This window comes from Peromyscus maniculatus, chromosome 3, assembly GCF_049852395.1.
Source record: "Peromyscus maniculatus bairdii isolate BWxNUB_F1_BW_parent chromosome 3, HU_Pman_BW_mat_3.1, whole genome shotgun sequence".
Classification (NCBI taxonomy): Eukaryota; Metazoa; Chordata; class Mammalia; order Rodentia; family Cricetidae; genus Peromyscus; species Peromyscus maniculatus.
In genome coordinates this window covers 156,157,351-156,183,789 of record NC_134854.1, presented here as the reverse complement: position 1 = coordinate 156,183,789, position 26,439 = coordinate 156,157,351, and the positions used below count along the sequence as shown (strand labels likewise).

The 26,439-nt window shown below is 44.0% G+C and overlaps 1 protein-coding gene across 1 annotated transcript in view; it reads left to right on the top strand.

The window, feature by feature from the left end:
- The window catches only part of Grin2b (glutamate ionotropic receptor NMDA type subunit 2B), a 668,532-nt gene that overhangs the window by 598,254 nt on the left and 43,839 nt on the right, over positions 1–26,439 (top strand). Inside the window, exons 19-23 of the mRNA XM_076568099.1 lie at positions 18,847–19,049; positions 19,791–19,962; positions 20,397–20,550; positions 23,711–23,836; positions 26,147–26,376. Of these exons, the coding sequence (XP_076424214.1) occupies positions 18,847–19,049; positions 19,791–19,962; positions 20,397–20,550; positions 23,711–23,836; positions 26,147–26,376 (885 nt within the window). The remainder of the gene's footprint in view (positions 1–18,846; positions 19,050–19,790; positions 19,963–20,396; positions 20,551–23,710; positions 23,837–26,146; positions 26,377–26,439) is intronic.

The window sequence follows — 26,439 nt, the reverse complement described above, 5'->3', positions numbered from 1 at the left end:
GGTAGGGATGGTTGGGGGTCACACTTTGAAAACCTCTGGTCGAACCATTCAGCCTCACTCCCCATTGATGAAGAAATCTGCAGACTTGCACAAAGCCACAGCCCTCTAAGGTCGAGGCTCCCAGAAGAGGGGGCTCCTTTCTCCTCAAGACAGGTTGAAGCTGTGGATGATGGGGCACACAGATGCCCCAGGCAGTCAGTGGACTCTTGCCTCTCTCTGCCTCTCCCTGCCTCTCCCCTCACTCTTTGCTGACAGAGAGACCAAGTACCCTTTATCCAAAAACCATGTCAGTGCATAGATTTGAGATCATCTTAGATTTTGAATCATGATGTATTTATTCCCTCACTTCCCAGTAGTAAAAAAAAAAGCTTGCTATCGATGAGTGCTCTCAATTCTGGTACCCCACAGGATGATACTGTTGTTTAGATGATATCCTGCTTAGAAATCCCATTACAGTTGTTCTGGGTTAAAGTAGAAAACGAAGAATTTTAACAGTGAATAAGTCATTCTGATACAAGCCTGGCATTCTCTAGTCTGCTGTCGGAGCTAGATCAAAGAGTTAGCAGGCATGCCATGCCCTCCCTCTTCCTTGAACTCCATCTTGTCCATTTCCCCCCTCACCAGCCCCAACCCTCCATCCCCACCGGACTCTCTGTGCCCTCCACTCCCACCCACATGCATCTTATACTATTTAGTGTGTGGCACAGAATCACTTCATACTTCACTAACTCCCTCTGCTTAATTAGACAGAAGATGAGACCCAAACAAACTGCAGAATTTATGGAGATTAACTGGCAAAAATATAAACAACAGACTAAGAACACTGTTAGAAGCCCCCAGAAAATGTTAACCGTGGAAGCAGAAGCATTCCTGGAAAGTGACTTATAAACTCACACAGGGTTGGAAAGGTACACGCTTCACTGGAGATTGCCTCCACGGTATTTACTCTGCAGGACCAGCCCAGCCCCATTTTGCTGTGATTCCGAAAGACTCACATGTACTTTCCACTTACAAGTGACGCAGATAAGAGGATTTATGTCTCCTTCCTAAGAAATCCTTTATCTTATACAAGCAAAACGATTTTGAAAATTGAGGCACCCAAATGCTCCACCTGGCCCTAGCACACTAGGACTGTGGCTTGAAAGATGACGGAAGCATGGCAGGGTCTCTTCCTAATGGGGTGACAGTGTTTGCCTCAGTTTCTCGTCTTGTTGACCTCAGTAGTTACTTTTCTCATTGCAATGATATTGTACCTGGCACAACTTAAGGAAGAAAGAAAGGTTTTAACTGTCTGTGGTTGCAGAAATGTCAGGTGATAGTCCACAGTTGAAGGAGAATATCACTGCCACGAGAAGCTGTTGGAGGAGGAGTGGTTCACTTCCTGGAGACAGGGAGCAGAGGGGACGTGTTTCAGTTCCTTTTCTCCTCACTTTGATGAGACAGCTCATAGAAGCTCCTAGAAGGATGAAGGATTCCTTTCAGCTCATGGTTTCAGGGCAGGAAAGGCATGGCGGCATCATGGTGGTGGGCGTGGCCTTTGTCCATGACAGAGGGAGCATGGGGACTCCTGCTCACATGGCAGAGGATGAAAAACAGAGGGCTCCGTCCAGAGCCAAGGCTAGTCTGTACTGCTCACAACCCACCATCCCAGTTCCTCACTTCCCCCATCAAGGCCCCACCCCCTAAAGATTCTACTCCCTCCCGTAGAGTGTGTCCCCAACTGGGGATCTGGGTTCAAACACATTGAGTCTGTGGAGGGACACTTAAATTTCATAATGGGGAGGGGCAGAAACCTGAGACAAAACTCAGCCTCCGAGGACCCACCCTCGGTGATCTAATTCCTCAAGCTAGTCTCCACCATCTACAGCTCCCAGGATCTCCCAAAATATCCCTGCCAGCTTGGGAGGAGTGACTGAACACAGAAGCTTGTGGGGGGGGGGGCGGTATTTCATATTCAAACCACAACAGTAAGGATAGACATGGAATGCTATCTGTGCAGCTCAACCTAACTTCACCTTAATTGTATTCTGGAACCTTCTAACATTAAACTAAAAGCACTAGAAACTTCTCTGCTTTCCTTTCTGAGCTTCATTTAAAGCTTGAAATTGGTGGAGACTTTTCAATTCAGCTGTCATTTCCGATGAGTTTTTTTCAGTCAAATGGCTTTAGTTAAGTTGAGGGACAATTCGGTTTTAAGGTGAGGGGCACTGAGGCAATTTGGTAATTTAATTCCACCATGTGGCCTGGACATGAACCTAAGGCCTGGGGACTGGTGCCTTTCTGTTAATTAATTCTCCATGTCAGACATCTGGAAAGCTGCCTCTTCCGCCTGCTCTGAGTTGACAAATTAATTAAGCTGTGTTTGTAAACAGGCATTTTCTCCCCCAGCACTTTTTTGATCATCTGTTTCTTTAGCTACAAGCTGGTGACCCTACTTAATGGCAAACTACCTAGCCAATAATTCTACTCTCCTACAGGCTCTGGACAGTTCTTTTGGAGGCTGCCCAGCACTGGGCAAGTCTAGGCATTGGAAGGAGGTCAGTAAGGATTCAATTAAGCCATTTATTAATTATGTAGCTACAGGCAAATTGCCTCATGCCTCAAAATATCAGTTTTCCCCATTTCCTCCTGCAAACCCCTACCCTTTAGTCCAATACCTTGAACATTGTTGACACTCTCTATATGCTAGGCATGCTTTGCTGAAGGAGCAGCCACACTTTGCTTTGTGTGGGCTAACTTCAAGCTACTTCTGCTTACATTATTATGATGGCCTCTTTCCAACACCTGGTTGATAATCTGGCAACTGTTGTCGCCTTTACACTTTACAGAGAGAGGGAATCCGTCTCTGTAAAGGGAATGAGCTAGGTCCCAGGGCTAGCCAGGGATGGAGCTTGCTCATGTCTTCATACTCCTGGGTCTTGAGGTTTTCCTTTGAGACCAGCTTTCCCCCTGACCTTCATTGGAATGTGAAACTAGGTGTTAAAAACTGGGAGTGGGGTAGGAGGAGAGTTATAGGAGTGCTGCCTAAAATAGCACCTCATTAAAGAAATCAATGCTAATCAGTGATGCTCATGGTGGCGAAACACCTGTTAGCAACCCATTACCCAATAGGAAGGAACATGCCGCTCAGTCGCTTTCTGGAACACCTGCTTTAGCTGAATGATAAGTGTGTTGTCAGCAAGTGTCGTAACTCGGAGTTACGAACTAATTTCAGTAGCATTAGCACTTACACGTCTGCGGTTAGATAGACGACCAGTTCTTTTAACAGTTTTGTGAGGTTGGAGGGAGCAAGACACGGGTGTACATATAGACAGATAGACATAAAATTACAATCTCCCATTTGATGATAAGCATTCAAGAGTACCAGAGGTTAAAACTGTCATAGTCATGGGGCTCATCACTGGTAGAGGTGGGACTGATTCCAGAACTCCCTATGGTATGAGTTAGTACTGTTTCAATGGACTACAATTAAAAAAAAAGATTTATGTCAGCATTGTAACTTACAGTGATGAATGCTGAAGAATTTTTGCTATTTCTGTCTTTTAGTTCTTGCTTCCTTTTCCTTATTTTCTCACATGTGTGTGTTACACATATGTGTACACATATGTGTATTTGCATTTGGAGGACACAAGACAATCTTGATGCTTTTTCTCAGGAATGGTTCACCTTTTATTGAGATGGGTCTCTCACTAGTCTGTACCTCACAATGTAAGCTAAACTGCCTGGCTAGTAAGCCCTGGGATCTACTTGTCTCCAGCTTTGAAGCACTGCTATTCTAAGTGTATGCTACCATGCCGGGCCTTTTAAAGGTGGGCATGGAACTCAGACTCTTGTGTTTGCAAGGCCAGCCTTTTGATGAAAGGGCTCTCTCCCCAACCTCTCTCATTTCTTGGTTCTGCCTGGTATGTATAACCTTTCCCTTAAATGATATATTTTAATCAATTTCTGTTCCTTGGCCACTACCCAAAAATTCGATGGCTTAAAATAACCACCATTTTCCCATCCTGTTTCCTTTAAGTGGGTGGTTGGTTTGAGTTGGGATTAGATGTATGCTTCCTGGAACAGTCTTACATGGCTTCACACATCCAGCTAGTCACCTGACAGTTAACCAAGTCTGAATAATCAAAATGGCCTCACTGATGTTGACACTGGATCTCAGAAGGGCCCCCCTCCTGCTGTTTGCTCATCCTCAAAGGGGGTCACCAAGTGCTCAGCCCCGTTAGCAACATTCTATGAGGACAAGTCCTATTTCACCATTGCTCATCAATCTTCACACATGCCACACCTTTTTGGTACCCAAAGTCAATGTGACAAAGATGACAGGAAAGCATTAGGAGAAAGTTTCTTTTTAGGAGTAAGGTTCACTCATTTGCTCAGCTAATATTTATTCACTGCCAACTATGGGAGTCCTCTCTCCCTGTGTCAGGCATTATGGATATAGGAAAACAAAATCAGCCTTGCCAACATCTTGTAGTCTTCTGGAAGAGACCAGGCACGTAGTGACGCTCTTTGGCTAGTTTGGTTATTGAGCTACATACAAGGAATTTTGAGAGTGCCAAAAAAGAGGATCTCAAGCTTAAGTCCAACCCAGGGCTGTGATAAGCAAAGGCTTCTTGGGGGGCTGTGGGTACTGTCTGAGCTGAATCCTAAGAGTGGAGTGAATGTCATCCAGAGCACTAAGGGATGAGGGTAGAGCAGCCTGGCATGAGGGGAGACATTCTAACCAGTGAAAACAGAGGGTGTTGCTATCAAATGCTAGGAGAAGGCCAGACGTATGGAAGTGAAAAAACAACCCCCCCCCCCAAAAAAAAACAAGGCAGGAGTGGGGTGGGGCAGATAAGGAAGAGAAGAGAGGAAAGAGAAAGGACCAAAGGTGAGGAAAAAATGCATACTTTTCCAAGGAGGTCAGAAGAAAGTGAATGACGAGGCTCTGGTGGCCTGGGAGAAGCCTACAGACGGGGAAGTCTGCATTTAGGGAGATTGCTTTGGGAACTAAATAGAGAATGAAGCAGAGGGAGATAAGGCTAGAGGTGGGGAAAACAGATGCAACGGAGAAAACCAGGCAAGAAGCAGAGTGTGAGAGAATGGATCCAGTGTGGGATCCTTTTCTACCATTTCCGCCTTCCAAAGCTGGGGGAGGCATTTCAGTGCAAGGAGGGAGGGTGTCGGAATCCCAGTTTAGCCTAGCATTGTCTAGAATATCTGAGCAGAACTATTTTGGACACGATTAATAAGCACCCTCAACCCCTAAATTGACAAGGGATGTGGTGGACCATGGATTTTGAACTTCTTTTTTACACTTACCATTTACTTATTAGTTTATTCTGTATGTTTATGTGTGGGAGAGGGGGCTTGTGCCACCAAACACATTGATAACTCAAGAGGACAACCTGTGAGAGTCAGTTCTCTCCCTCTACCGAGTGGGTGCTTCTACCCATCAAGCCGTCTCACTGGCCCTTTGAACTGTTTTGAGGTAACTGAGAGGCAGAGTGAATCCCTTCCTGTACACAGACAGCTCTTTCAGTATTCTGTCCCCTCCCCTCCAGATATGGGGTCTTGCAGGCATCCCTGACAGTTTTGACCTCTTCCATTTGTGCTCCATTAATCCCTCAGTGATCCCACGTGTCCTTGTCATGCACAGGCCTGGCTTATTTTCACATGTGCTCACACCCTTCTGCCTTGGATTTCCTGTATGATCATGCTTGCAATGAAGTCACTCCATTGCCCCGCAAAGCACATTCGCAATTACCAGAGTTTACGTTCAGACACGTGGTCTGGAAAATTGTCATTATACTTATGCAATATGTCTCTTCTCCAGAATTCACCCCATTGCTTTCTGTCTGACACTTGCGCAGGAGCATGAGCGACCTGCAATGATAAGAGCAGTTCTCTGCAGACTCATGTGGCAAGGCGGTCCTGCTCAGGTCTAGCTGGATTTTTCTAACTCTGAAAATTTTGCATGAGAAGCTGATCTTGCTGGTCTGGTCAGCTTATTAAATGTGAGACAATTTGCCTCACTTTCCATCAGTGTCTGGAGACATACTTGAAAGTCCTGCTGGTCTAATGTGTCTGGACAGAATTATGCATATTTTTAAATAATGTTTTCTGTAAAGACACTGAAAGCATTTGGAATTTGGAGGAGGACTGTGAAGGAGGGTGTAATGATGTAATGGGATGGATCAGGAAGCCAGAGGCAGAGCAGGATGGGAGTCAGCATCCTTTGGAAACCAGGAGAATCACCTCTGGCTCTATGAGGCCTGGGGGGCGGCGGGGCAGGGTGAGGCTCAGTGCCTTCTGCATGGCAGTGATGTTTCTCACTGGTGCCGATCATCCTCCTGTTGTGTCAGATACCTAGGAGATCCAGAGCTCCAACAGGTCCCAGGCACATCATAGCTACTGCACAGACCAGGGCCGATGAGCTCAAGGCCACACGGGGGGGGGGGGGGGGCGGGTGTCGGAACTCTATGTGCCTAGCTGACAGTTGAAGTGGCAAAGAGGAAAACCAAAGGGCAAAGGCTTTAGTGTCCGACTGCCTAAACTCAAGCCCTGTTCTTACCAATTTGTTGGCCAGGAAACCCTTAGGTAGGGGTCTGTTCTAGTTTGCCTTTCTGTTGTTATGATAAATGCCATGACCATAGCAACTTCCAGGTCATAATCCATCACTGGGAGAAATCAGGGCAGGAGCTCTCGGCAGGAATCTGGGGCAGAAACCAAAGAGGAACGCTTCTTCCTGGCTTACTCATTGCTAGTATTTTTACACAGCCCAGGACCATTTGCCCAAGGAACTGTAACATCCCCAGTGGGCCAGGCCTCCTACATCAATCAGCAGTTGAAACAGTGCCTCACAGACATGACGGCCCAGACCAGTCTGATCCAGGCAAACCTTCAATTGAGGTTCCTCTTCCCAGAGCCCCATGCTAAGCCGACAATAAAGAGCAGGCAGCGCAGGGTCTTATAAGAAGCTTCTGTCATGAGGTTTTGGTCCCAGGGAAGGATTTGCGGAGGAATCAATGGGGAGTAGAAAGGAATGTGGTAAGACTACAAACGGCTAGGCCTGGCAGCAGGGTTCGGCTTCTGGGTCAAGTGGAAGGAGATGCTACATGATCTGCTGGATGAGATTAGTCACTGCTTCAAGGTCGGGGCCAGGGAGAGGACGCATATTCAACTTACTACGGGAACCATAGATATTAGATAGTTTCAACAGACTGGGGTGGGGAGAGAAGACTTCAAGTCTGTCATTGATCTTGTCCCTTTCTCTCTCGTGTTTACTTTCTCTGGCCACTGGCTTTATTCTTGTCTCTCCATCGGGTAGGTGGATGGTTTCTCCACAGTCCATTCGGCATAGCTGCTCAGGGCTTCCACAACTTATGTTTCAGAGTAACACAGGGAACACTATTCTTATTTCTAAAGCCCCAAATTCAAAAGATTCCACCCACCCAGTCAGGTGCCTCACCTCTCAACCACTCCTTTATAAGTGGATTCAGGGTCTACCTGGATATGTGATAACATAAGGACTTTCACAGGGTCCTGCGGCTGCAATTGATAAATGAGCAGTTCACAAGGAAAGAAGACCCTGGATAAAAGGAAAAGAGTGGGCTACGGGAGAGGGGCAGGTGGCGGCTTATTGGAGACAAATAATAAATAGTTCATCACAAGGCAGAATCTGAAACTTTAAGTGACTTTCCAGAAATTAGCAATGAAGGAGCCAGGGTTCCAATAAGGCTATTCAAACTTCATAGCCTCTGCCCCTAACTCACATAATCATGAATGAATGAATGAAGGGGAGTGAATACAGATGTGCTTGCATCTGTCCCATTCATACATGTAGACATAAGTTAGTGGGAACTCCTTGGCAAGGCTGTGTGGGAAGTCACTGTTCATAGTGTTCTGACATTGCACAGCTTTATTCCCCCTTACAGCTGTCACCTGAGGATGAAGGTAGAGAGTGCTGACAAGGAGATCCAGTGACAAACAGTATCAGTGACGGAAGCCTGTAGCCTAGTTCCCAAAGCACGCTAAACAAGCATCTCAAGGCCCACCAAGCATGCAGCAGCCAGCCAGCAACAGCCCTGGATGGTGCTTATGAGCCCCATGGTAGCATTCTACAGGAAGGAGCTGATGCCCAGAAAGTTGGTGCATAGGTAGAGAGGTCCCTCAGAGTATCCTGCCATGTCCCACGAGACGGCTTGGGATCAATGTAGGTGTGGCACAGGGGGCCTTGGACAGAAACACACCAATGGAGAAGGTAAAGCTGAGTGCTGTCCTTAGCTCCTCTGTTTTCCAGAAGAGAACTCTGAAGATTGGGTCTCCGAAGATGGTGAAGTGAGGCATGGGCGTTTGAGAGCCCTTGGACCTGGAAGGAAGCTGTATTGACTCCCTCAGCCTATTTAACGAACTATGTCTAGAATGCTCCGTAAATAAAGGGATTAAAGCCTTCTTTACTGATACCCACTTTCCCCTGGGAAGGGGATTATGAGGCAAGAGTACTGAGCCAATGGTATTCTCTAGATTCAAAGCCAAAAAGGCTAGTCATACTTCTGTCCTGTGATTCTGCTTTTATTTGCTTGAATAAGAGTATGGAATAAAACCAAAAGAATTGTGGGGAAGTTACCTTGGCATTGTGAAACAGTTGTAACCTTGGTTATTAGAATTTGTTTCCCCCTTGCTATTTAGAAACAAAAATTATTTTTCTAGGAAGCAGTTAGGTGAATTTAGAGGGTGGTTATTTTTTTAATAACAATAATTAGGAGAAGGTGGGGGCTGAGGAAAAAACATCAAATACTTGCAAAAACTAATGAGTGGCACAGAGAAGTTGAATACCTCACCAAGGGTCACACAGCACGTCAGTACTCTACCACCTGCCACCATTCTGCCTGTGTGACCCTGCCATGAACTTCAGCTGCCACTTGCCATGATCCTTTTCATACAACCACCAGGGCTGGTGTGAAGGTGGATGTCAGGGGGCTGAAATCAACACTTCGACTTTCTCAGATCATTTCTCAGTTATAAGGACTAGAAAAGTCAAGAATGTTCTCGGGGAATCGTGGCACATTGAAAGACATAATAGGTTTCTAGAGTCAAACTGACTAAGTCTTGGTCACAGGTCTGAGAGACGACTCAGCAGTTAAAGCTTGCCATGCCAAGTACGATGACCTGAGTTTCAGTCCTCAGAATTTATGGAAAAGCCAGGTGGGTGGGATGTCTATCTGTCATCCCAGCTTGAGGGAGGCGGAACCAAGGGATCCCAGAGCAAGCTGGCTGGCTAGACAAGCTAAGAGTGAGCTCAATCTTCAGCAAGAGTCTCAATGCATAAGGTGGAGAATGACTCAGGACAATACCAAACATCGACCCATGCACATGTGCACCCACACATGAAAGCATGAATACACTCATGCATCACACACACACACACACACACACACACACACACACAATGAACACCAAGTTTTTCAGGCTATATTGCAAGCAACCAGGTAGCAGTGGCTGTCTCTGGGGGAGTTGGTGACAGTGATTTGACATGACTCCAAGGGAGCTGGCTGGCACCAAGCTGGAGCCCAAACAGCTGCAAGTATTCCAGTATGATCACATGCTGTTGCTGGTGTGTTCTGGGATGACCACAGTTGCTGCCTGGTACCCAAGGAATCAACAACTTTTGTTATTGGTACCTGCTCCTCCTCCACCTTCATCTCCAGGATTCCAGAGGAGAAAGGGTGGAAGGAGTGGTAGACAGCAAGCATCACGTGGAGCCTGGTTGCTGGGCCCACAGGGACAGTGGGTGTGCACAGCTGGGAGCCTGGTGTTCCCTTGGAGAAGCAGGATCAGCATCTGAGACCAGAGATGGCAACTGAGGTCTGGGCAGGAATGTCCCAATCACCTCCCTTCTGATGGAGAGCCTGGAGCCACTAGGCCACAGCTTAGTAAATGACAAAGCAATAACAGGCCAAAGGCAGTCATGGATTAAATATAAATATGGAAATTATTTTCAAACACATTTTTCAAAGTCTAGATTCCTAAACCTAGACGTGACTGGATATGCAAATGATGGGGAGGAGGCGCATCAAGCTGTGCCCGCGGCCTTGTTAGATGCTCACTGTGGCGGAGCATGCTGCCGAGCTCACCGTGGCTCACACACAACTGGGGCTGCCAAGGCCAAAGAAGGTTCTGTTCAGGAAGGCTGCAGAAGAGAAGAAGGGAGAGATTCTGCGAGGCGCTGCCCTTCTCATGCAAGGACACTGGAGGGAAGCCTAGTGGAGACTTGGTGGAGAGCCTGACATGCTATTCCATCAGTCACAGACTGACAGCAAACAAGTGCGAGGCAGCACACAAGAGAAGAAACCAGAAGTGATGGAGCCGTCCCACCTTGGAAGCCCTGGAAGACCCATCCTTAAACAAGGACTTGCACATCACAAGAACGCTCACATTTTGTAGGATATCCAAAGGCAGGGGTTGATTCACAAAACCCACTGTGGAAGATAAAAACAGCAACAGCCACCCGACCCCCTTTTCTAGTTTTGGAATGAACGATTACAGGAGTGGTAATGCTGGAGAAGGGCAGAGAAGATGGTAGAACATCTGGAAACACTAAGGGCACAGCTGCTGTGCTGGCAAAGGGACTTAGCAGAGAGAAGACTGCATAAGAGCAAACATCAGATCCCCATCTCGGATGCGTGCGTGCGTGCGTGCATGCGTGCGTGCGTGCGTGTACAGGCTTAAAAATCGATATGTAAAGGCATGGAGGAGACTGAAAGGAAAAGAAGTGGGCATGGTGGCATATGCCTGTGATCCCAGCACTTGAGAAAGTATCAACAGGGTGAGCAGAAGTTTGAGACCAGCCTGAGCTACATGAAACCCTATCTCAAAAAAACCACACACATAACACACACACACACAGAGAGAGAGAGAGAGAGAGAGAGAGAGAGAGAGAGAGAGAGAGAGAGAGAGAGAGAGAGAGAGAGAACAGAGCCCAAAGACCCTATTCTAACAGACAGTTTCTAGAGGCAGGTCCAGTGGCCCACACCTGCAAGCCTTAGAGGAAGGTTGTTAGTTCCAGAAACCTCTGAGCTGCAGAGTGGGGTGGGAGAGAGAGGTGCAGTGGGGGGAAGGGGAGGGAGACAGAAAGATTTTATTTCAAAAGGAAGAAAAATGAAATGTTGTGGCATAGACAAAAGCGCCCAAACACATTTGAGATGGGCAACAGCATTTCCAGAGTGTCGAGGCATAAAGGCCCTGTTCGAGTTCACCAGGGCTGTTCTCCAGGAATAGATAAGGAAGACAAACAGCGGCGGCGGTGGTGGTGGCGGCGGCAGCGCAGAGGGAAATGCGGAAGGCTGTGGCCAGAGAGGAAAGAAGCTAATCCAGGTGTCTCACAGGCACTCAGTGTGAGGCAAGGGGGTGGAAACCCCAGCAGCCAGAGACCGTTCCTCAAAGTGGCAGGTGTTTCAGAGTGAGCAAAAGTTGGTGTTGGCGGCAGCTGAGTGAAGGGGCCCTGTCAGCCTCTGCTGATAACAGTGTTGAGTGCTGCAAACTTCTGTGTTCTAGCAATCTTTCACCACTGGAAATAGATGCTTTAAAAATACGGTGGTGGTGGTGGTGGTGGTGGTGGTGGTGGTGGTGGTGGTGGTGGTGGTGGTGGTGGTGGTGGTGGTGGTGTGTGTCTTTTAAATATCTTAAATATTTGTCCATAGAGATACAGGGGAATAAATCAAACTACATTCATGTTAGGGCTACTGCTGTGCTGTTTTAATAAGAACTAAAGAGGTAAGGAGACAGCCAGTAAACTCTTTCCCAGGTCACCATGAAGACCTAAATTTAGGTGTTTAGCACCCTAGTAAAAAGAAGAGTGTGGCCCTGTACATTTGTAACCCCAGCTTGGGGAGACAGGGATGGGCAGATCCCTGAGTTCCCTGGACAGCCAGCCTGGTCTAATCAGGGAGCCCCAAGACCCAGCAAGAAGTGATGTCTCAAAACAGAAAGAGGAGAGTAACTGAAAAAGATATGTCACATCAACATCTGACATCCATACTCACACACCAATACACTTAACACATGCATGTCACACACACACACACACACACTTGTGTACACACACACACCATATACAAAGAGCTAGCTCTGAAGTGTATTAAGTTGAAAGAAGTTTGTAGAATGAAGTGGGAAAGGAAAGCAGTAGACGACTGTGTGCATGATTGTCTGATTTAGGAAGTACACACATGTACGTGTGCACTCGCACACTCACATATATTCCTTACTTGTGTACATGAATGTATTTGGATAATTAATGGGAAGTAATATTTTGGATGGATGCAAGAAGTAGATGTCTATATACATGTCCATTTGTTACAAGAGACAGAGCTCACTGGGACTGGATACAGAAAAGTATTGAAGAAAACGGAGTTCTGTTGTAGTGTCAAACTTTAAAAATCCTGGCATTAAAATGTATTGCTGGATAAATTGAAATTCCCTGTGTTTGAATATCCTCTGTTGGGGTCTCAGTCCTGCCTAGAGGCTACAAGGTGAGGGGGCTGAATCTGATATCTCTTTGGGAAGGAAGGAAATTCAGATTTCAGCCACCTTGTGGAGGTTCCTCCCATCTCTCAAGCTTGCTCAGAGAGATAGCCCACAGCTTCAAATTTCTCATGTAAAAACTCAGTCAGAGTGAGAGGCTTAAAATAAGTGCTTTGTGTGAGATCCAGACATCATTTCAAGCAAGAAAAAAAATTCTTTCATTTTTGAAAAATAACCTTTGACGCCTAAAGTGGTTCTAATGAGCTTTTTCGTTTGAGATCTTCCTAAACAGTGACTTTCTGGGGTAGCAAGAGCGGTGACCCAGAGAAACTGATGTCCTTTGCTTATGTGTGTTAGGAAAGCCCTGCCAGCAGAGCCCGCCCTGTCCCCTGTCCCTTCTCTCAATGACACTGTCGTGAACACTGCTATGATGTTTGTGCTTCATGCTGGAAGGACAGACTCACAGCTTTCAGAGAGGAGCATGCTCCGGTGATATCACCTTGTATGTGGCCTTGTCTGGGTGCTCATTGGTGTGCATTTCACTGGTAGCAATGGCAGGAATCTGTTGATGTGTTGGACAAAGGAGGACTTTGAAGTCTTAAGTCACCACAGGCGGCATCCCCTAGAAGAATGTCAGGAGCCACGTCTGCTGGGTGCTGTTCGTTGGGCTCAGTGAGTACCAAAGAAACCAGCCCAAGACCCTAATGTCATGGTTCCATGTCTGTTCTTGAGAAAATCAAGCAAAGATTTTTTACTTTGTTTTGGGTTTGGTTTTTGGTTTTATGGCTTGTTTGTTGTTTGTTTGTTTCTCACATAAGAAAGATGCTCTGAGTTCTCTGGAGATCTTTTTAACAGCGATTATGGAAGATAACTGAAATTTTAAAGACAGCTGTCACTATTAAACGAGCTTGAAGTAATGATGTTTGTTTAATGTTTACTGCTGAGGAATTCCAAGTGCTTTACACACATTCTCATAGGTGTTTTTCGAGATTTCATTTTTCCTGATCATACTTTAATCCTGACTATAAACACTTCGTTCAGTTTTTACTTCAGCTTTTCTCTGAAATAGCTCCAGTTAATGGCATTTCTTACTGCACTCTGCACCCCCAGGATTATACACTTACACATTTTCAGACTCCTAGAGAAGGTTTCGAGAACATTCTCTCAGAGGCAGGCTTCCCTGTTTACATCCTTCTCTTCTCTTTCACCCGCTTTTGTTTGTGGTATTTTCACCACACATCTCTCCTGCCGAAGGAAGAGCTGAGGGAAACACACCCCATGTTTTCTACTTAGATGCACCCTGTTTTTTTTTTAAATTTTGGGTATTTATCATTTAAAATAACCTGCCTTGCTCTATAAAGAATGTGAGATGGGGTTGAAGGTGTAGCTCACTGGTAGAGCAAACTCCTCAAAATGTACAAAGCCCTGGGTTTGCTTCACAGCACAGAAGATAACTAATTTAAGATGTCTGTCCGAACATCTGAGTTGATATGTGGAGAATTGTCTACAAAGGACTCTTCCTTCAATCCTCCATTAATTTGTTCCTTAAAGAAACAAGGGGAAAAATCATGGTTAAGATAGGAGAGTCTTGCCGGGCGGTGGTGGCGCACGCCTTTAATCCCAGCACTCGGGAGGCAGAGCCAGGCGGATCTCTGTGAGTTCGAGGCCAGCCTGGGCTACCAAGTGAGTTCCAGGAAAGGCGCAAAGCTACACAAGAGAAACCCTGTCTCGAAAAATCAAAAAAAAAAAAAAAAAAAAAAAAAAAAAAAAGATAGGAGAGTCTTTTGTCAGATAATGCCCTTGTTTGCGAAAGTGTCTGCTAAGAACACCTCTTCCTTAAACAGTCTGCAGACAATGTTGTGAAGCCATCATCCAGAGTAGGTCATGGGAATCATGAAATTATATGTAAGACACAAAAATCAAGTCACCTTTTTTTTTTCTGGATATGCAGAGCAAGGCTTTGAGAGTTTTAGAATTTTTGTCCATGGCCACTGGAATCCTTAGGATTTGGAACTTAGCTTAAGAGGACAGGACACCAGCAAAGCTTCAAAATAAAAGCTATTCAAGAAGGAAGGAACTAGCATGAAATAGAGTGGCTTGGTTATTCTGTTGAGAGGGGAGCTGGCAACAAGGGTAGGGTGAGCCGAGGAAGCCCTGATCTTTAATATTTAACAATTTCATGGTGTCCATACTCAGTCTAAGCCACCCAACCAATGCCACTGAGCAAGGATGTGGGACGAGATGAGCAGAGTTGAGATGCCTCTTGAAAGTGACAGAGCTTGGATTGTAGTGATCGTTAGGAATTTAGGAGGAAAAGAATGAATCTAGTTCAGGGAATGGAGCCCTCTCTGCTTCAGGGGCTATGGATTACGTTTTAAAGTACAGTTCAAAAAAGAGGAGGGGGTCACTGTGAGGTGTCTCTGTGACTCTTCCCAAAATGATCACTTCTACTCTCAATGCCAAAGTATTTATTAATACCTTCCATGGAAGCAATTGTCAAAGCCTCACTTGGTATCATCAGTCAAGTTGGTCCCCTCTGGAAGGGGTGTCTATGTCTTACTCCTTCACTGTCAGAGAGTTAGGAGATCATTCATGATAGGAGCTCAACCTTTCCGAGTCATACTGCTTGGCTTCAAGTCCTGATGCTGCATGCAACACTCACTTATCCTGCTTGGTAGTATCTTAGAAGTCAGCAAATCCTTTTATAGACTTAGATATCAGTGAGGAGGCTAAGTCACAGATTAGCTGTGATGATGAATGAGATTATTAGACGAGTTCAGAACCTGACACATTTCTGCCCCCAATAAACATCATGTGGTCCTGTTGTCTACTAGCGTGCAACCCAGTGCCTGCCACATACTGGTGTGTAATTATTGTTGAATTGAATTAATGTGAAACAGACATGATCCTGCTGGTCTGGCAAAGGGTATGTGAGAAAAATCCGTGAACAACTTATTGTTGGGGAAATAAGAATGGCATATTTAATAAAAGCCAGGAGATCATAGAATTATAGGATCAGAACTGAGTTTCCCTGCTGGGGTGTTGTGAACACAGAGGGGGATCATCTGTGCCCCCCTTCACCCCATGTGCTAGACACTGTACATCTATAAATATATCATCTGTTATCACAATAGCTTTTATAGACTGCCATTGATTGAAATATCTGCTTTTCAGAACAGTTGCTTTTGGAAAAAATATGAATGTTGGAGTTTCAGAATAAATAACATTGCATTTTATTCCATTTGTTTCAATCCGTCATTCCAATTAATTTGCGTTTCTTCCAAACTTGATTCAGCAATTTATGTGATATCATCTGTCCTCACTAGGTTATTATTGTCTGCAATTTCTTGAACACAACTTCAGTTTTGTTCTCTAAAACACTATATAGGTCACTTTTAAGAGCAGAGTCCCCTGACATGTCACCAAAAACCTCTCTCTTTGTTGGCATTGATTCTTTAAACAATCTTCTCTTTTCTTTTGGGATATAGATTTTTTTAAACTACTTTTCAGTCTGTCAAAGTATGCAGTAATCCATGTTGTAGTTCATCTTGTTCACAGGAATGTCAGGGAAAACTTTGCCAAAAGGCTCTCTCCACAGCCTTGTCTCCCACAGATACATTAAGTCTATTAGTAAAGAAATTGCCACTGTTATTTTTTACAATCTGTCCCTGGCTGACCTATGTTGAGCACCCCTAAATCAAATGACTTCCTTGTCTGAGTCTCATGATCCATGGCACTGACGTCGTTTAGATAGAGGTAGGCTAGGCTAACACATAGGACTTGAACATGTAGGTGAGACATTTGGGCACAATGCTAAGGACTGAGAGAAGTTGTGGAAATTTTTGAATGGACATGTATGAAAAAGTCATGTGGTGGGCGTGTGTGTGTGTGTGTGTGTGTGTGTGTGTGTGTGTGTGTGTGTGTATGTATGTGTGTGTGTAATGTGTATTTATGTAGGTGTGTGCCCATGTACATGTATATGTATGGAGGCTGTCAGTGAACAGTGAGTGCTTACTTTATTTTCTTGCCACATTATTTTTGAGATAGACTCTTTCACTGTATCTGAAGTGCTCAAATTAGACTAGGCTGTCTGGCCAGTGAACTCTAAGGATACACCTCATTCTGCTGCCCCTGAGTTGAGATTACAGATGCATGCTGGCGATCAAACTCAGATCTTCATGTTTATGTCGAAAGCATTCTACAGCTAATCTAATCCCCAACATTCAAAGTTGTGATTCCAGAAAGCCACCTGGAAGCAGTGTCTCGGGGACACAATGTAAGCTCAGAAGTCCTGCAGGAGTCACAAGGCTAGACCTCTCTAGTAGAGGCTAGTTACTATAAAGACACAACAATACAATTATATTTAAAAGAAAAAAAAGGCCAAAGTACGTATTGAGGGAAGATGATAGGACTTAAAAATAAATAAATAAAAATAGGCCTTTTAAAGCTTTTCAACCATTCCCACATAATCAAACATGCATAAACTAATATTGCTTTGGCCCCTGGAATAAATATTCTTGCTTGGGAATGGATGTGATTCAGTGGGTCTCCAGTGCTGTGTCTTTTCTCCCCAAGGCTCTCCATACATCTGGGAAGTCATTTGGAGATAGCCTTAGCAACATGAGGGGAACAGATTTGCAACAAAATCAAGATCAATAGTTTACTGAAGAGTGAGCAGTCTCCACGTTAGGACAGCTTGTGATTTTTTAACTTTGTGATGACGTGAAAGTGATTTGCCCCCAATAGAAGCCACATTTCATTTTATTTTACTTATCTCCTCTATGTGTGGAAAGGTATGTGTGTGTGTGTGTGTGTGTGTATATGTGTGTGTGTGTTTGGGGATGGGGTATTAATTGTAGAGGTCAACCTTGCCTATTGTTCCTCAAGGGATATCCACTTTGTACTTTGAGACAAGATCTCTCACTGGGACCTGGGCTCATTGATTAGGCTAGGCTGGCTGGCCCACAGGTCCCTAAGATTTTCCTTTCATTTTTCTCCCCAGCATCCAAATGACAAGTGCATGACACCACACCTGGCATTAAGGGAAGTGTTCAACAATCACTTTGCCAAGCAGCTGAGTCATCTCCCTAGACCCTGTTTTCGTGTGTGTGTGTGTGTGTGTGTGTGTGTGTGTGTGTGTGTGTGTGTGTGTGTGTCTATATTTTCAATTTGGTACTGGTGATATATGGTAGGTCAAAAGTATTCAATACATTTTCATATTACATTTTCAAGTTGTTATGAGCTTATTAGGTCATAATCCCATCAGAGGTCATGGTACACCTATACATACAATGGAACAAAAACACTGAGTTCCATGCTTAATTCTGAATCTAGAAGCAAAAGAGCTTGGGGAGAAAAGTAAAACATCTAGCACCAGAGTTAATGCCAGAGGAAAACTGCAAATGCCAAACAAGGCAGTCTAAGGCACAAAATCAGTGCCCATGGTATAAAGATATAATAAGCAAGGTGGTGGCTATGGGGTCCTAATTTGGCCATGGAAGTAAAGTCATCCGCTTTGTGGGACAAGCTAGGGGGGGTGGGGAACTAATCACACTTAAGTGAAGACAGAAGAGTGGCCTAAGATGAGATGGAGTTTGAGTTGACATCAGGAATGCACACCTTTCACATTAGAGTCATGTCGATGGTTTTTCCTAGTGATGGGTGGCACAGTCTTTATGGCCCCACACGGCTGCTCACAGAGAAATCTATCTGTTTTGTCCAAGGGTGTCTTCTTAGTTCAGCAGGTACAGCTCTGCATTGACACATGCAATTGTCACCAACTCAACCACACACTCTTCTCCAAGCAAGTGGTGTCTATATTTCTTCATCGCAATGTAACCTTATTTTATTGTAAATCAGAGATTTATAGTTCTCTGAACAATTCCCCAGCAAACTTCCGTTATCATTCAGAGCACATCCAGCTACCTCATTTGCTACAGGCACTCTCTTGTCTTTCCTAATACTCTTTGCTAATCTCAGGATTATGTTTGTTATTATAGTTGAGCAAAACAAACAAACAAACAAACCCCACAGCCATGTGAACCAGGAAAGTGAAGAATTTCACAGTTCTTGATACAGAAGCTGTGGGTTTTTGGAGGGTCCCCAGACCATTGTAGGTCCTCATTCAATACTAATTGAGAGGGTAAGTGAATGGAAGGATTACTTCTCTTGAATGAACAGTCATTTCATTTTCGGCATCTGTTTTAAAAAGTATTCTCTCCATTGTGTGCTATGCTGGTACTGGTTTGCCTTTGTTTAATAGCTTCTGAGAGTTCAGAAGACTGGGAGAGGCTAGGAGACAGTGGTTTGTGGTAGCTGAGCCATTTTTCATCTCTTGTACAGGTGGGGAAATGGAAAGACAAGTCCCTTCAGATGAAATACTATGTGTGGCCTCGAATGTGTCCTGAAACTGAAGAGCAGGAAGATGACCACTTGAGCATCGTGACCTTGGAGGAGGCTCCATTTGTCATTGTGGAAAGTGTGGACCCTCTCAGTGGAACCTGTATGAGGAATACAGTCCCCTGCCAGAAGCGCATCATCTCTGAGTATGAAGCTTTCCTAGATGGATGGTTATAGGTGGCCTGGGAGAGAGTCAGATGTGCTGTTTGCTGACCTGGGGTTAGGCCCCCTGGGAAATCCTCAGCTGCCATTAGGCCGTAGGATCAATGGGAGCTTTGATCGGATGTATGGCTCCATCTAAAACCCTGACCTGAGACAATGACTTCTCTGTTAAGGTTCCTTTGACCTTGCTCAGCCCCAGTGACTGGGACCTCAAGTCTGCTGAGCTTTAGGTTTCTTTGGGTGTGGAAATATGTGCTATCTAAGCCAGCATTTTGAGAATTAGACCTATTTTTGAAATAATTCCAGTTGATTTATGCTGTCAAAAGTTGGGGTTACAGTATTCTCAGATGAGGGTGGGAAGAAGCATCTCAGAGGGCCAACTGCAGAGTCTCTCAGGATCTGGTAGGCATTTTGTACCTGAGTTCAGGTTTTGATGAAAACCATGAACTCAATGAAAAACTCATTAAGCTGAACCTGTAGGATACACCCCTTCCCTCATCTTTGTTGTGCTTCAAAGGAACATTGAAAAGTGAGCCATGATATGGCTCAGGATCCCGAGATAACAAAAAATACCACAGTTCTAGGTCTGATCTCTTTCCTTACTCAGGAATAAGCTGTACCATGAGAGAGGAGGTTGACTTTGGAGTTTTAATGAAAAAGTAATTTTTCCTTCCTATACAAAGTCTTGCTTTGTTCATTTGTTTTGTTTTTCTTTAACTGGGTAGGAATAAAACAGATGAGGAGCCAGGCTACATCAAAAAGTGCTGCAAGGGGTTCTGTATTGATATCCTTAAGAAAATTTCTAAGTCTGTGAAGTTCACCTATGACCTTTACCTGGTGACCAATGGCAAGCATGGAAAGAAAATCAATGGGACCTGGAATGGCATGATTGGTGAGGTCAGTATCAGGAGGCAAGGTCACGACAAAGTCATTTCCATTGTGCACTTATGTTTGGCTTAAACATTGTTAAAGATTTATCTTGTGAACTTAACAACATGTAAAATAATAACTAGAAAGAAGGAGAAATAGCTCAGCCAGTAATGTGCTTGTCTCATAATCATGAGGACCTGAGTTTGATCCCTAGGACCCAAATGAAATTTCAAGTACAATAATATGTGCTTATAATCCCAGTGCTGGGAAGGATTCCTGAGGCCTGGTGGCCACCCAGGCTAGCTAAATTGGTGAGCTCCAGACCAACAACAGACCCACAGAGGAGGGGAATGGTATTCTAGGGATTGTGCCCAAATGACTGCTGAGCCATGAGAATTTTGCTTGTGGTAGACCTGCCTTCTATAACATTCTAATTGGAGCATTGTACCTTTTTTTTCCAGGTGGTCATGAAGAGGGCCTACATGGCAGTGGGGTCACTAACTATCAATGAAGAACGATCAGAGGTTGTTGACTTCTCTGTGCCCTTCATAGAGACTGGCATCAGTGTCATGGTATCACGCAGCAATGGGACTGTGTCACCTTCTGCCTTCTTAGGTAAATCACATGTTTACTGATGATAGGAAATGGACTCAAGGACAAGTAGCTGGAATGAGAAACAATTGCAGGACATGATTTGTTGGGAGTTTAATTCAGACAGGAAATATGCTTGGTTATTCTTAAACACAAAAATTAAGAACACCTAGAAATCAAGGAGGTATGTTGCCCTACAAGAAAATACTTGGAGAATGGTAAGAAGTCCCATATAGTCCCTTTTTTTATCACTTAATGTTCATTTGGATTTAAGAAAATTTGCTCTATCCTGGGATTCCATTTTCCTTATCCACAGAATATGGCATCTCAATCAGTTGACCTCTAAGACTTTTTTTGCGCAATAATAATTTCTATCTTCTGTCTTACTTAATATTCTATTGGTGTGGAAAGACACCATGACCAAGGCAACTCATATAAAACAAAGTCTTTGACTGAGGTCTTGCTTATAAATTCAGAGTTAGTCCATTATCATCATGGCAGGAAGCAGACAGTCATGGAGCTGGAGCAGTAGCTGAGTGCTTTACATCCTGATCCATAGGCAACAGGTATTGGAAGAGAGAGACACTGGGCCTGGAATGGATTTTTGAAACTTCAGAGCCCACTCCCAGTGACACACCCCCTCTAACAAGGCCACATCTTAATCCTGTTTAAACAGTTTATCAACTGGGGATTAAGGCAAATACATGATCCTATGGGGACCATTTTCATTCAAACCACTACCTAACTGAAAGACCTATTTATTTTTTAATTATCTTCAAGAACTGAGCTCAGGGCTAATACACATAAGAACACATACACATTTTCCGTTTTCACATGAGTTTTCTGAGATTTTGCTAGCCAGAGCTCAGCTGGCTTCTTCCTATCCCCTTTCTCACTTTCATCCCTAATAACATTCTCTACTTGCCCACTCTCTCGCATCACTCAAATGTAAAAAAGCATTAGATGTGATTTAAGACTGGGTGAGATAAGGCCACAACTTCAAGTAGATGAGGTCCTTTGTGAGCTCATATTCCATATGTGTATGTTTTTTATTTTTTATTTTTTTGTTTTTGTTTCTTGGTTGAGGCTGTGCAGCCAGGGGTTGAAAAATAAAATGTCACCTTGAAAACAGAACACTGTGCTATGAGAAAGGAAGCCTTGTCTGGTCATAAACAAGCTATAAGCCTTTGGATTAGTCACAATCACTATAAGGGGAAGAACATTTTTTAAATGAAAATATTAGAAGAGATGGTGACTAGCCTTTATTTAAATTCTGTCTGTGGTGGGATTAATTCAATTAATGTACCACTAAATGGAATTATAGATTCTATAAGACTTTACTATAAGTTACTTATATTACTTAGCCAATCTTCTTATCCATGGTGAAGCATTTTCCAGGCGTTCTATGATGAAGCCCAGGATGGTTGTCATCCTAACCTGTGTTCTAGTTCACTCCACAACCTGGAGCCATTGTAGTGGACAGAGATAAATATGCAACATAATATTGTGGGAAATGCTAGGAATTTCAGGGTACCCTCAGTTCATAACCTGACTGCCACTTTCTGAGCATGACTGTAGAAAGAACCTTGCCCTCTCACACTTAATTTACTGTAAAATAAATATAGCCACCCAATAATGAAAAGCCTATTAGAAAGATTATAAACAATGACACATGGGGAAGTCCTTCATAAACTGTAAAACCAATAAAGATGTTTGGTACATTTGTTTGCAGAAAGTTGCCCTAAGCTAGATGAGGCAGGAGCAGGAGGAGAGAGAAATCACAGATGTGAAGCATTCATTCAGTTCTTGGCCAATCATAGAAAATCATGAAACCAGGGTAGGGTTTTCACCCATTATAGACAAGGGTGGAGGAGGTTTTCCCCGCCCCAGTTGAAGCAGACTCAAATGTACCCTGTAGGTTTGAACTCCTGCTGCCACTGAAAGCTTTGTATTTCACAGTGGTGTGTTAAGCTCTGAGGCTTTGTTAAGGGTATTTTTAAATTGATTAAGTGACCAGGCTTTTATAATCCCATTGGAAGTTCAATAATAAAGTAGGTTTCAGAGAGGGAAACGTATTTTCTAATTTTCAGCCAACTTCCCCCCTCTCTCAACTTCATCTTTATGAATGACTTGGAAGAAGGGGAAAACAGCATGTTAATTCACTTATTATGAGTTTACAATGTGATGTGACAGCTAAAAAGGCCAGAACTATTTTGGGACACAATTGATCGACACTGTATCATGGAACAGAATTACCATCATCCTTTTGCATCTAAGGCATCATAGAGATGGCTTATTGGAATGTAGCATTCAGCTTATGGGTCCCTCTAAGCCAGAGAGATTTGGCTCAGATGGAATAGATGTAGGAAATACGATGAAAGATACTAAAGAAAACATACACAGGACAGTCTTGTTCTCTCGTCTAGCCTTAGCCCATCAACGCATTGCTTAGTAATAAGAGACAGACTGTCGCTGCTCTGTGATTCACAAACCATGCCTGCCTGTCCCCTAAGAAATGTCCACCATTGCAGACACTGAGAGTCAATGCAGTTTTTTTAACCAATTAATGCAAACTCTCATATCTTAATGATATCTACTATGATCTACCACAACAAAGTAGGCTGGAAAAGTACCTACAGGCTGGACACTAAGAGAAGTGTGTGGACACAAAAGTGAAGGGGAATGGCTATTCATTGTATGACAGTATTGCCAAACCAACTCAGCTCTGAAGTAGTACCTGCGTTTGTCAAGAATTTGTCCACAAGACTCACAAGCCCTGGGGAAGGCTTCCTTCACACTACGGCCGTGTTGAGGAAGACGTAAAGCAAGTCAGTTATATATCATTTACTTGTAGCATATCCACTTCTTCCAATTGCACCATTCATTGAAAGATTAAAATTTGGCCAGAGAGTGAAAGAAACTGCCCAATGAAGCCCAGAAAGGCTCACAAATCAGATGGGGCCTTTATGTATTTGAAAACAGTGATGTTTACATGCCCAGGTGGAAAAGCAGCTGCTTGGGTGTATCTTATGTCTCCCAAATTGAACCCCGGCTCTCTGAGGGCACACAGCACACTTATGGCTCGCTCCTCCCCAAATAGGAGTTTGCACGAGCAGATGATTATGGAAGTGATGAGCTGCTTGTTCTGTTTTGACCCTGAGCACTGTTTTGCTTTCCTTCCCAGAGCCATTCAGTGCTGACGTGTGGGTAATGATGTTTGTGATGCTGCTCATTGTCTCTGCTGTGGCTGTCTTTGTCTTTGAATACTTCAGCCCCGTGGGTTACAACAGGTGCCTCGCTGATGGCAGAGGTAAGGCTACATGGGACTGCTGTATCTCTGCCCTGCCCCTACTTCACAACTCAGACCTGTTATACTCATTGTTTGCTACCTGTAATCTCTCTACTTTCTGTGAGGCTGGGGACCATTAGCATGTCAGTGTAGCAGTAAGTACAGTAAGAAGAAAGCAGTGAGAAGAAAGATTGATCCTGGAGATGGTTAATATGTGTCTGAACACTATTTGTAAACCATAAGTTATGGGCAATTTATTGGGAGAAATATGAGGGAAAAGGCAGGCTATATACAAAGAGTAAGAATAAGAAAAATTAGACTGTGCAGAGGGCATATGAAAATTATTGTGGCCATTGGAGCTTCCCGTAGCTGAAGGGTTACTACAGAGTTACAGGGTCTCCACAACCTGTGTCTTTGGCCCAACCCCCCTCCCAGGGAGTGTAGAAGTAGCATGCTTGAAATAAAAAGGGCACAGAAGGCCAGTTCTCACTTGTAGCTACTATAGAATGGGTCTCATTTCCTGAGTAGGTAGGCATCAACATGGGGAAACTGGCCTTGTGTTCGAAGTACTTTTGATATTTTTAAAAACTTCATTGAACTCTGAAGGAGTCAAGAGAATCTGAGAAATAGCTCCTTTAGAATTTCATACAAGCCCCAGGATTAATAAATATGCTGCTTCTTCTAAATCTTTTCCTTCTAGAATTCTAGTTATTCTGGAATGTACCTCCAAGAGGACAGGTTCTTCATCTTAGGTACTAAGAATTGCATAATGGGCACTTAAAAGACAAAGGTGCTTGGACCTAGTCCACTGATTTACTAAACCTAGGATGAGGCTTAGACATTGTATGTTTCAAAGTAGGGGTTATTTACCTTGGTCTTAGAATAGCCAGATTCACCTTGTATCTGTTTAATAAGAACCTCTAGGGTGGTCACCTGGCAACAATGTTCAATAAACATGTCATTCAGGCTTTGATGGGATTCAAAGTCCAACTTCAGAACTATTGCTTCACCAGTGGACTTCCAAGTACTGGCCTACCTTATAGTTTGGTATGTTTTCTGAGGTGGAGTTCTCCATGTCTCCACAATATGGTATGGTCATTGACTTCCCACCCATGCTACAGGCTAGCTAGCAGCAGTGACCTATATTCTAACCTGAGAGGTTCTAGTGGGTGAACCATATGAGGATCCCAGAAGTGTAGACAAAGGTCAACATTGTTAAGAGCCAAAAATAGGGTAGACCTCTCCTCCTGGAAAAAAAATAGAAAACCAGAATACAAAAATTCAGATTTATAAACATGTTACTTTAGAATGCTTCTCTTTACAGAGGAATCCAGCTCTGTTCCACTCTAAGTATCAAGTCTCCTTAGACTATTGCATAGTTTGCAAAATTTTGCTTGGTTAACAACTTTCTACTTGCACATCTATTGTATGAAGTCAAGTCCATATGCACAGATGTATGTGCACAGATAGATAACAAGTTCGACATGAGCACATGCTGTCAGCATCACAGAAAACATTCCAAGACCTTTGTTAACAGGTTGGAAAACTCTGTGGGTAGAGACTCATTTCTGTAGTGGAAGTGTGCACAAAGATTCAGGTAACACACAAGGTCTCTACCTCACCAAGCAGAGACAGCAGCCAAGTCACCAATCACTTATGGGCAGAAGTCCTAAGATCAGATAGAGGGACATCTGTCAAGAACAACTACATTCGTGATGTACATGGCCAGGCCAAGAGTCAATGGTCTCTTAGCTGGGCTTCCTTGTACAGAAGCTGCAGCTGCATTAGGCCAGTTGGGAAGGGTTGGCATTGGAGGGGTTAGGAGAATCGAGGTCATTTTTAAGATATCAGCTACTAAGAGATAGAAGCTAAAAAGCACTTAGCCAAAAGTACATTCAGTCATCCAGCACTGGTGAAATTCAACATGGAATTCTATGACACTCATAGAAAGGGGCTCACACAATTCTTGCTGATGTCTTGAAAGTCAAAATACTTCCTTGATAGATACAATGGTAAATTTTAAGAAAAAATGGTCGATGTGACCATATTGAGATAGTTGGCCGTTGTTACCCAACTTTCACCTAAAAGATCTTGATGGCCTATTGTATGAAGGTGGAAAGCATTTTAGTTAGAGAAAGCTCTCTGGATTTTCTTCTAAGAAACCCTCTTCTGCCTTCCTCAGGCCCCCAGGGGAAACACATGCCCTTGAATTGTGAATCTGTCATTAAAGGGGGCTCCTGCTCTTGCCAGGAAATGTCCAGCTCTTATAGATTGAAATAGATCCAAATATCCAGACTTAAACTTTTCTCCCTGTCTTTTGTGTCACATCAGAGCCAGGCGGCCCGTCTTTCACCATTGGCAAAGCAATTTGGTTACTCTGGGGTCTGGTGTTCAACAACTCCGTACCTGTGCAGAACCCAAAGGGGACCACCTCCAAGATCATGGTGTCAGTGTGGGCCTTCTTTGCTGTCATTTTCCTGGCCAGCTACACTGCCAACTTAGCAGCCTTCATGATCCAAGAGGAGTATGTGGACCAGGTTTCTGGCCTGAGTGACAAGAAGGTAAGAGACCCATTTAAAACTTACATTGTTCTCTATCCTGTCCTTAGCCATACTCAAAGTTCT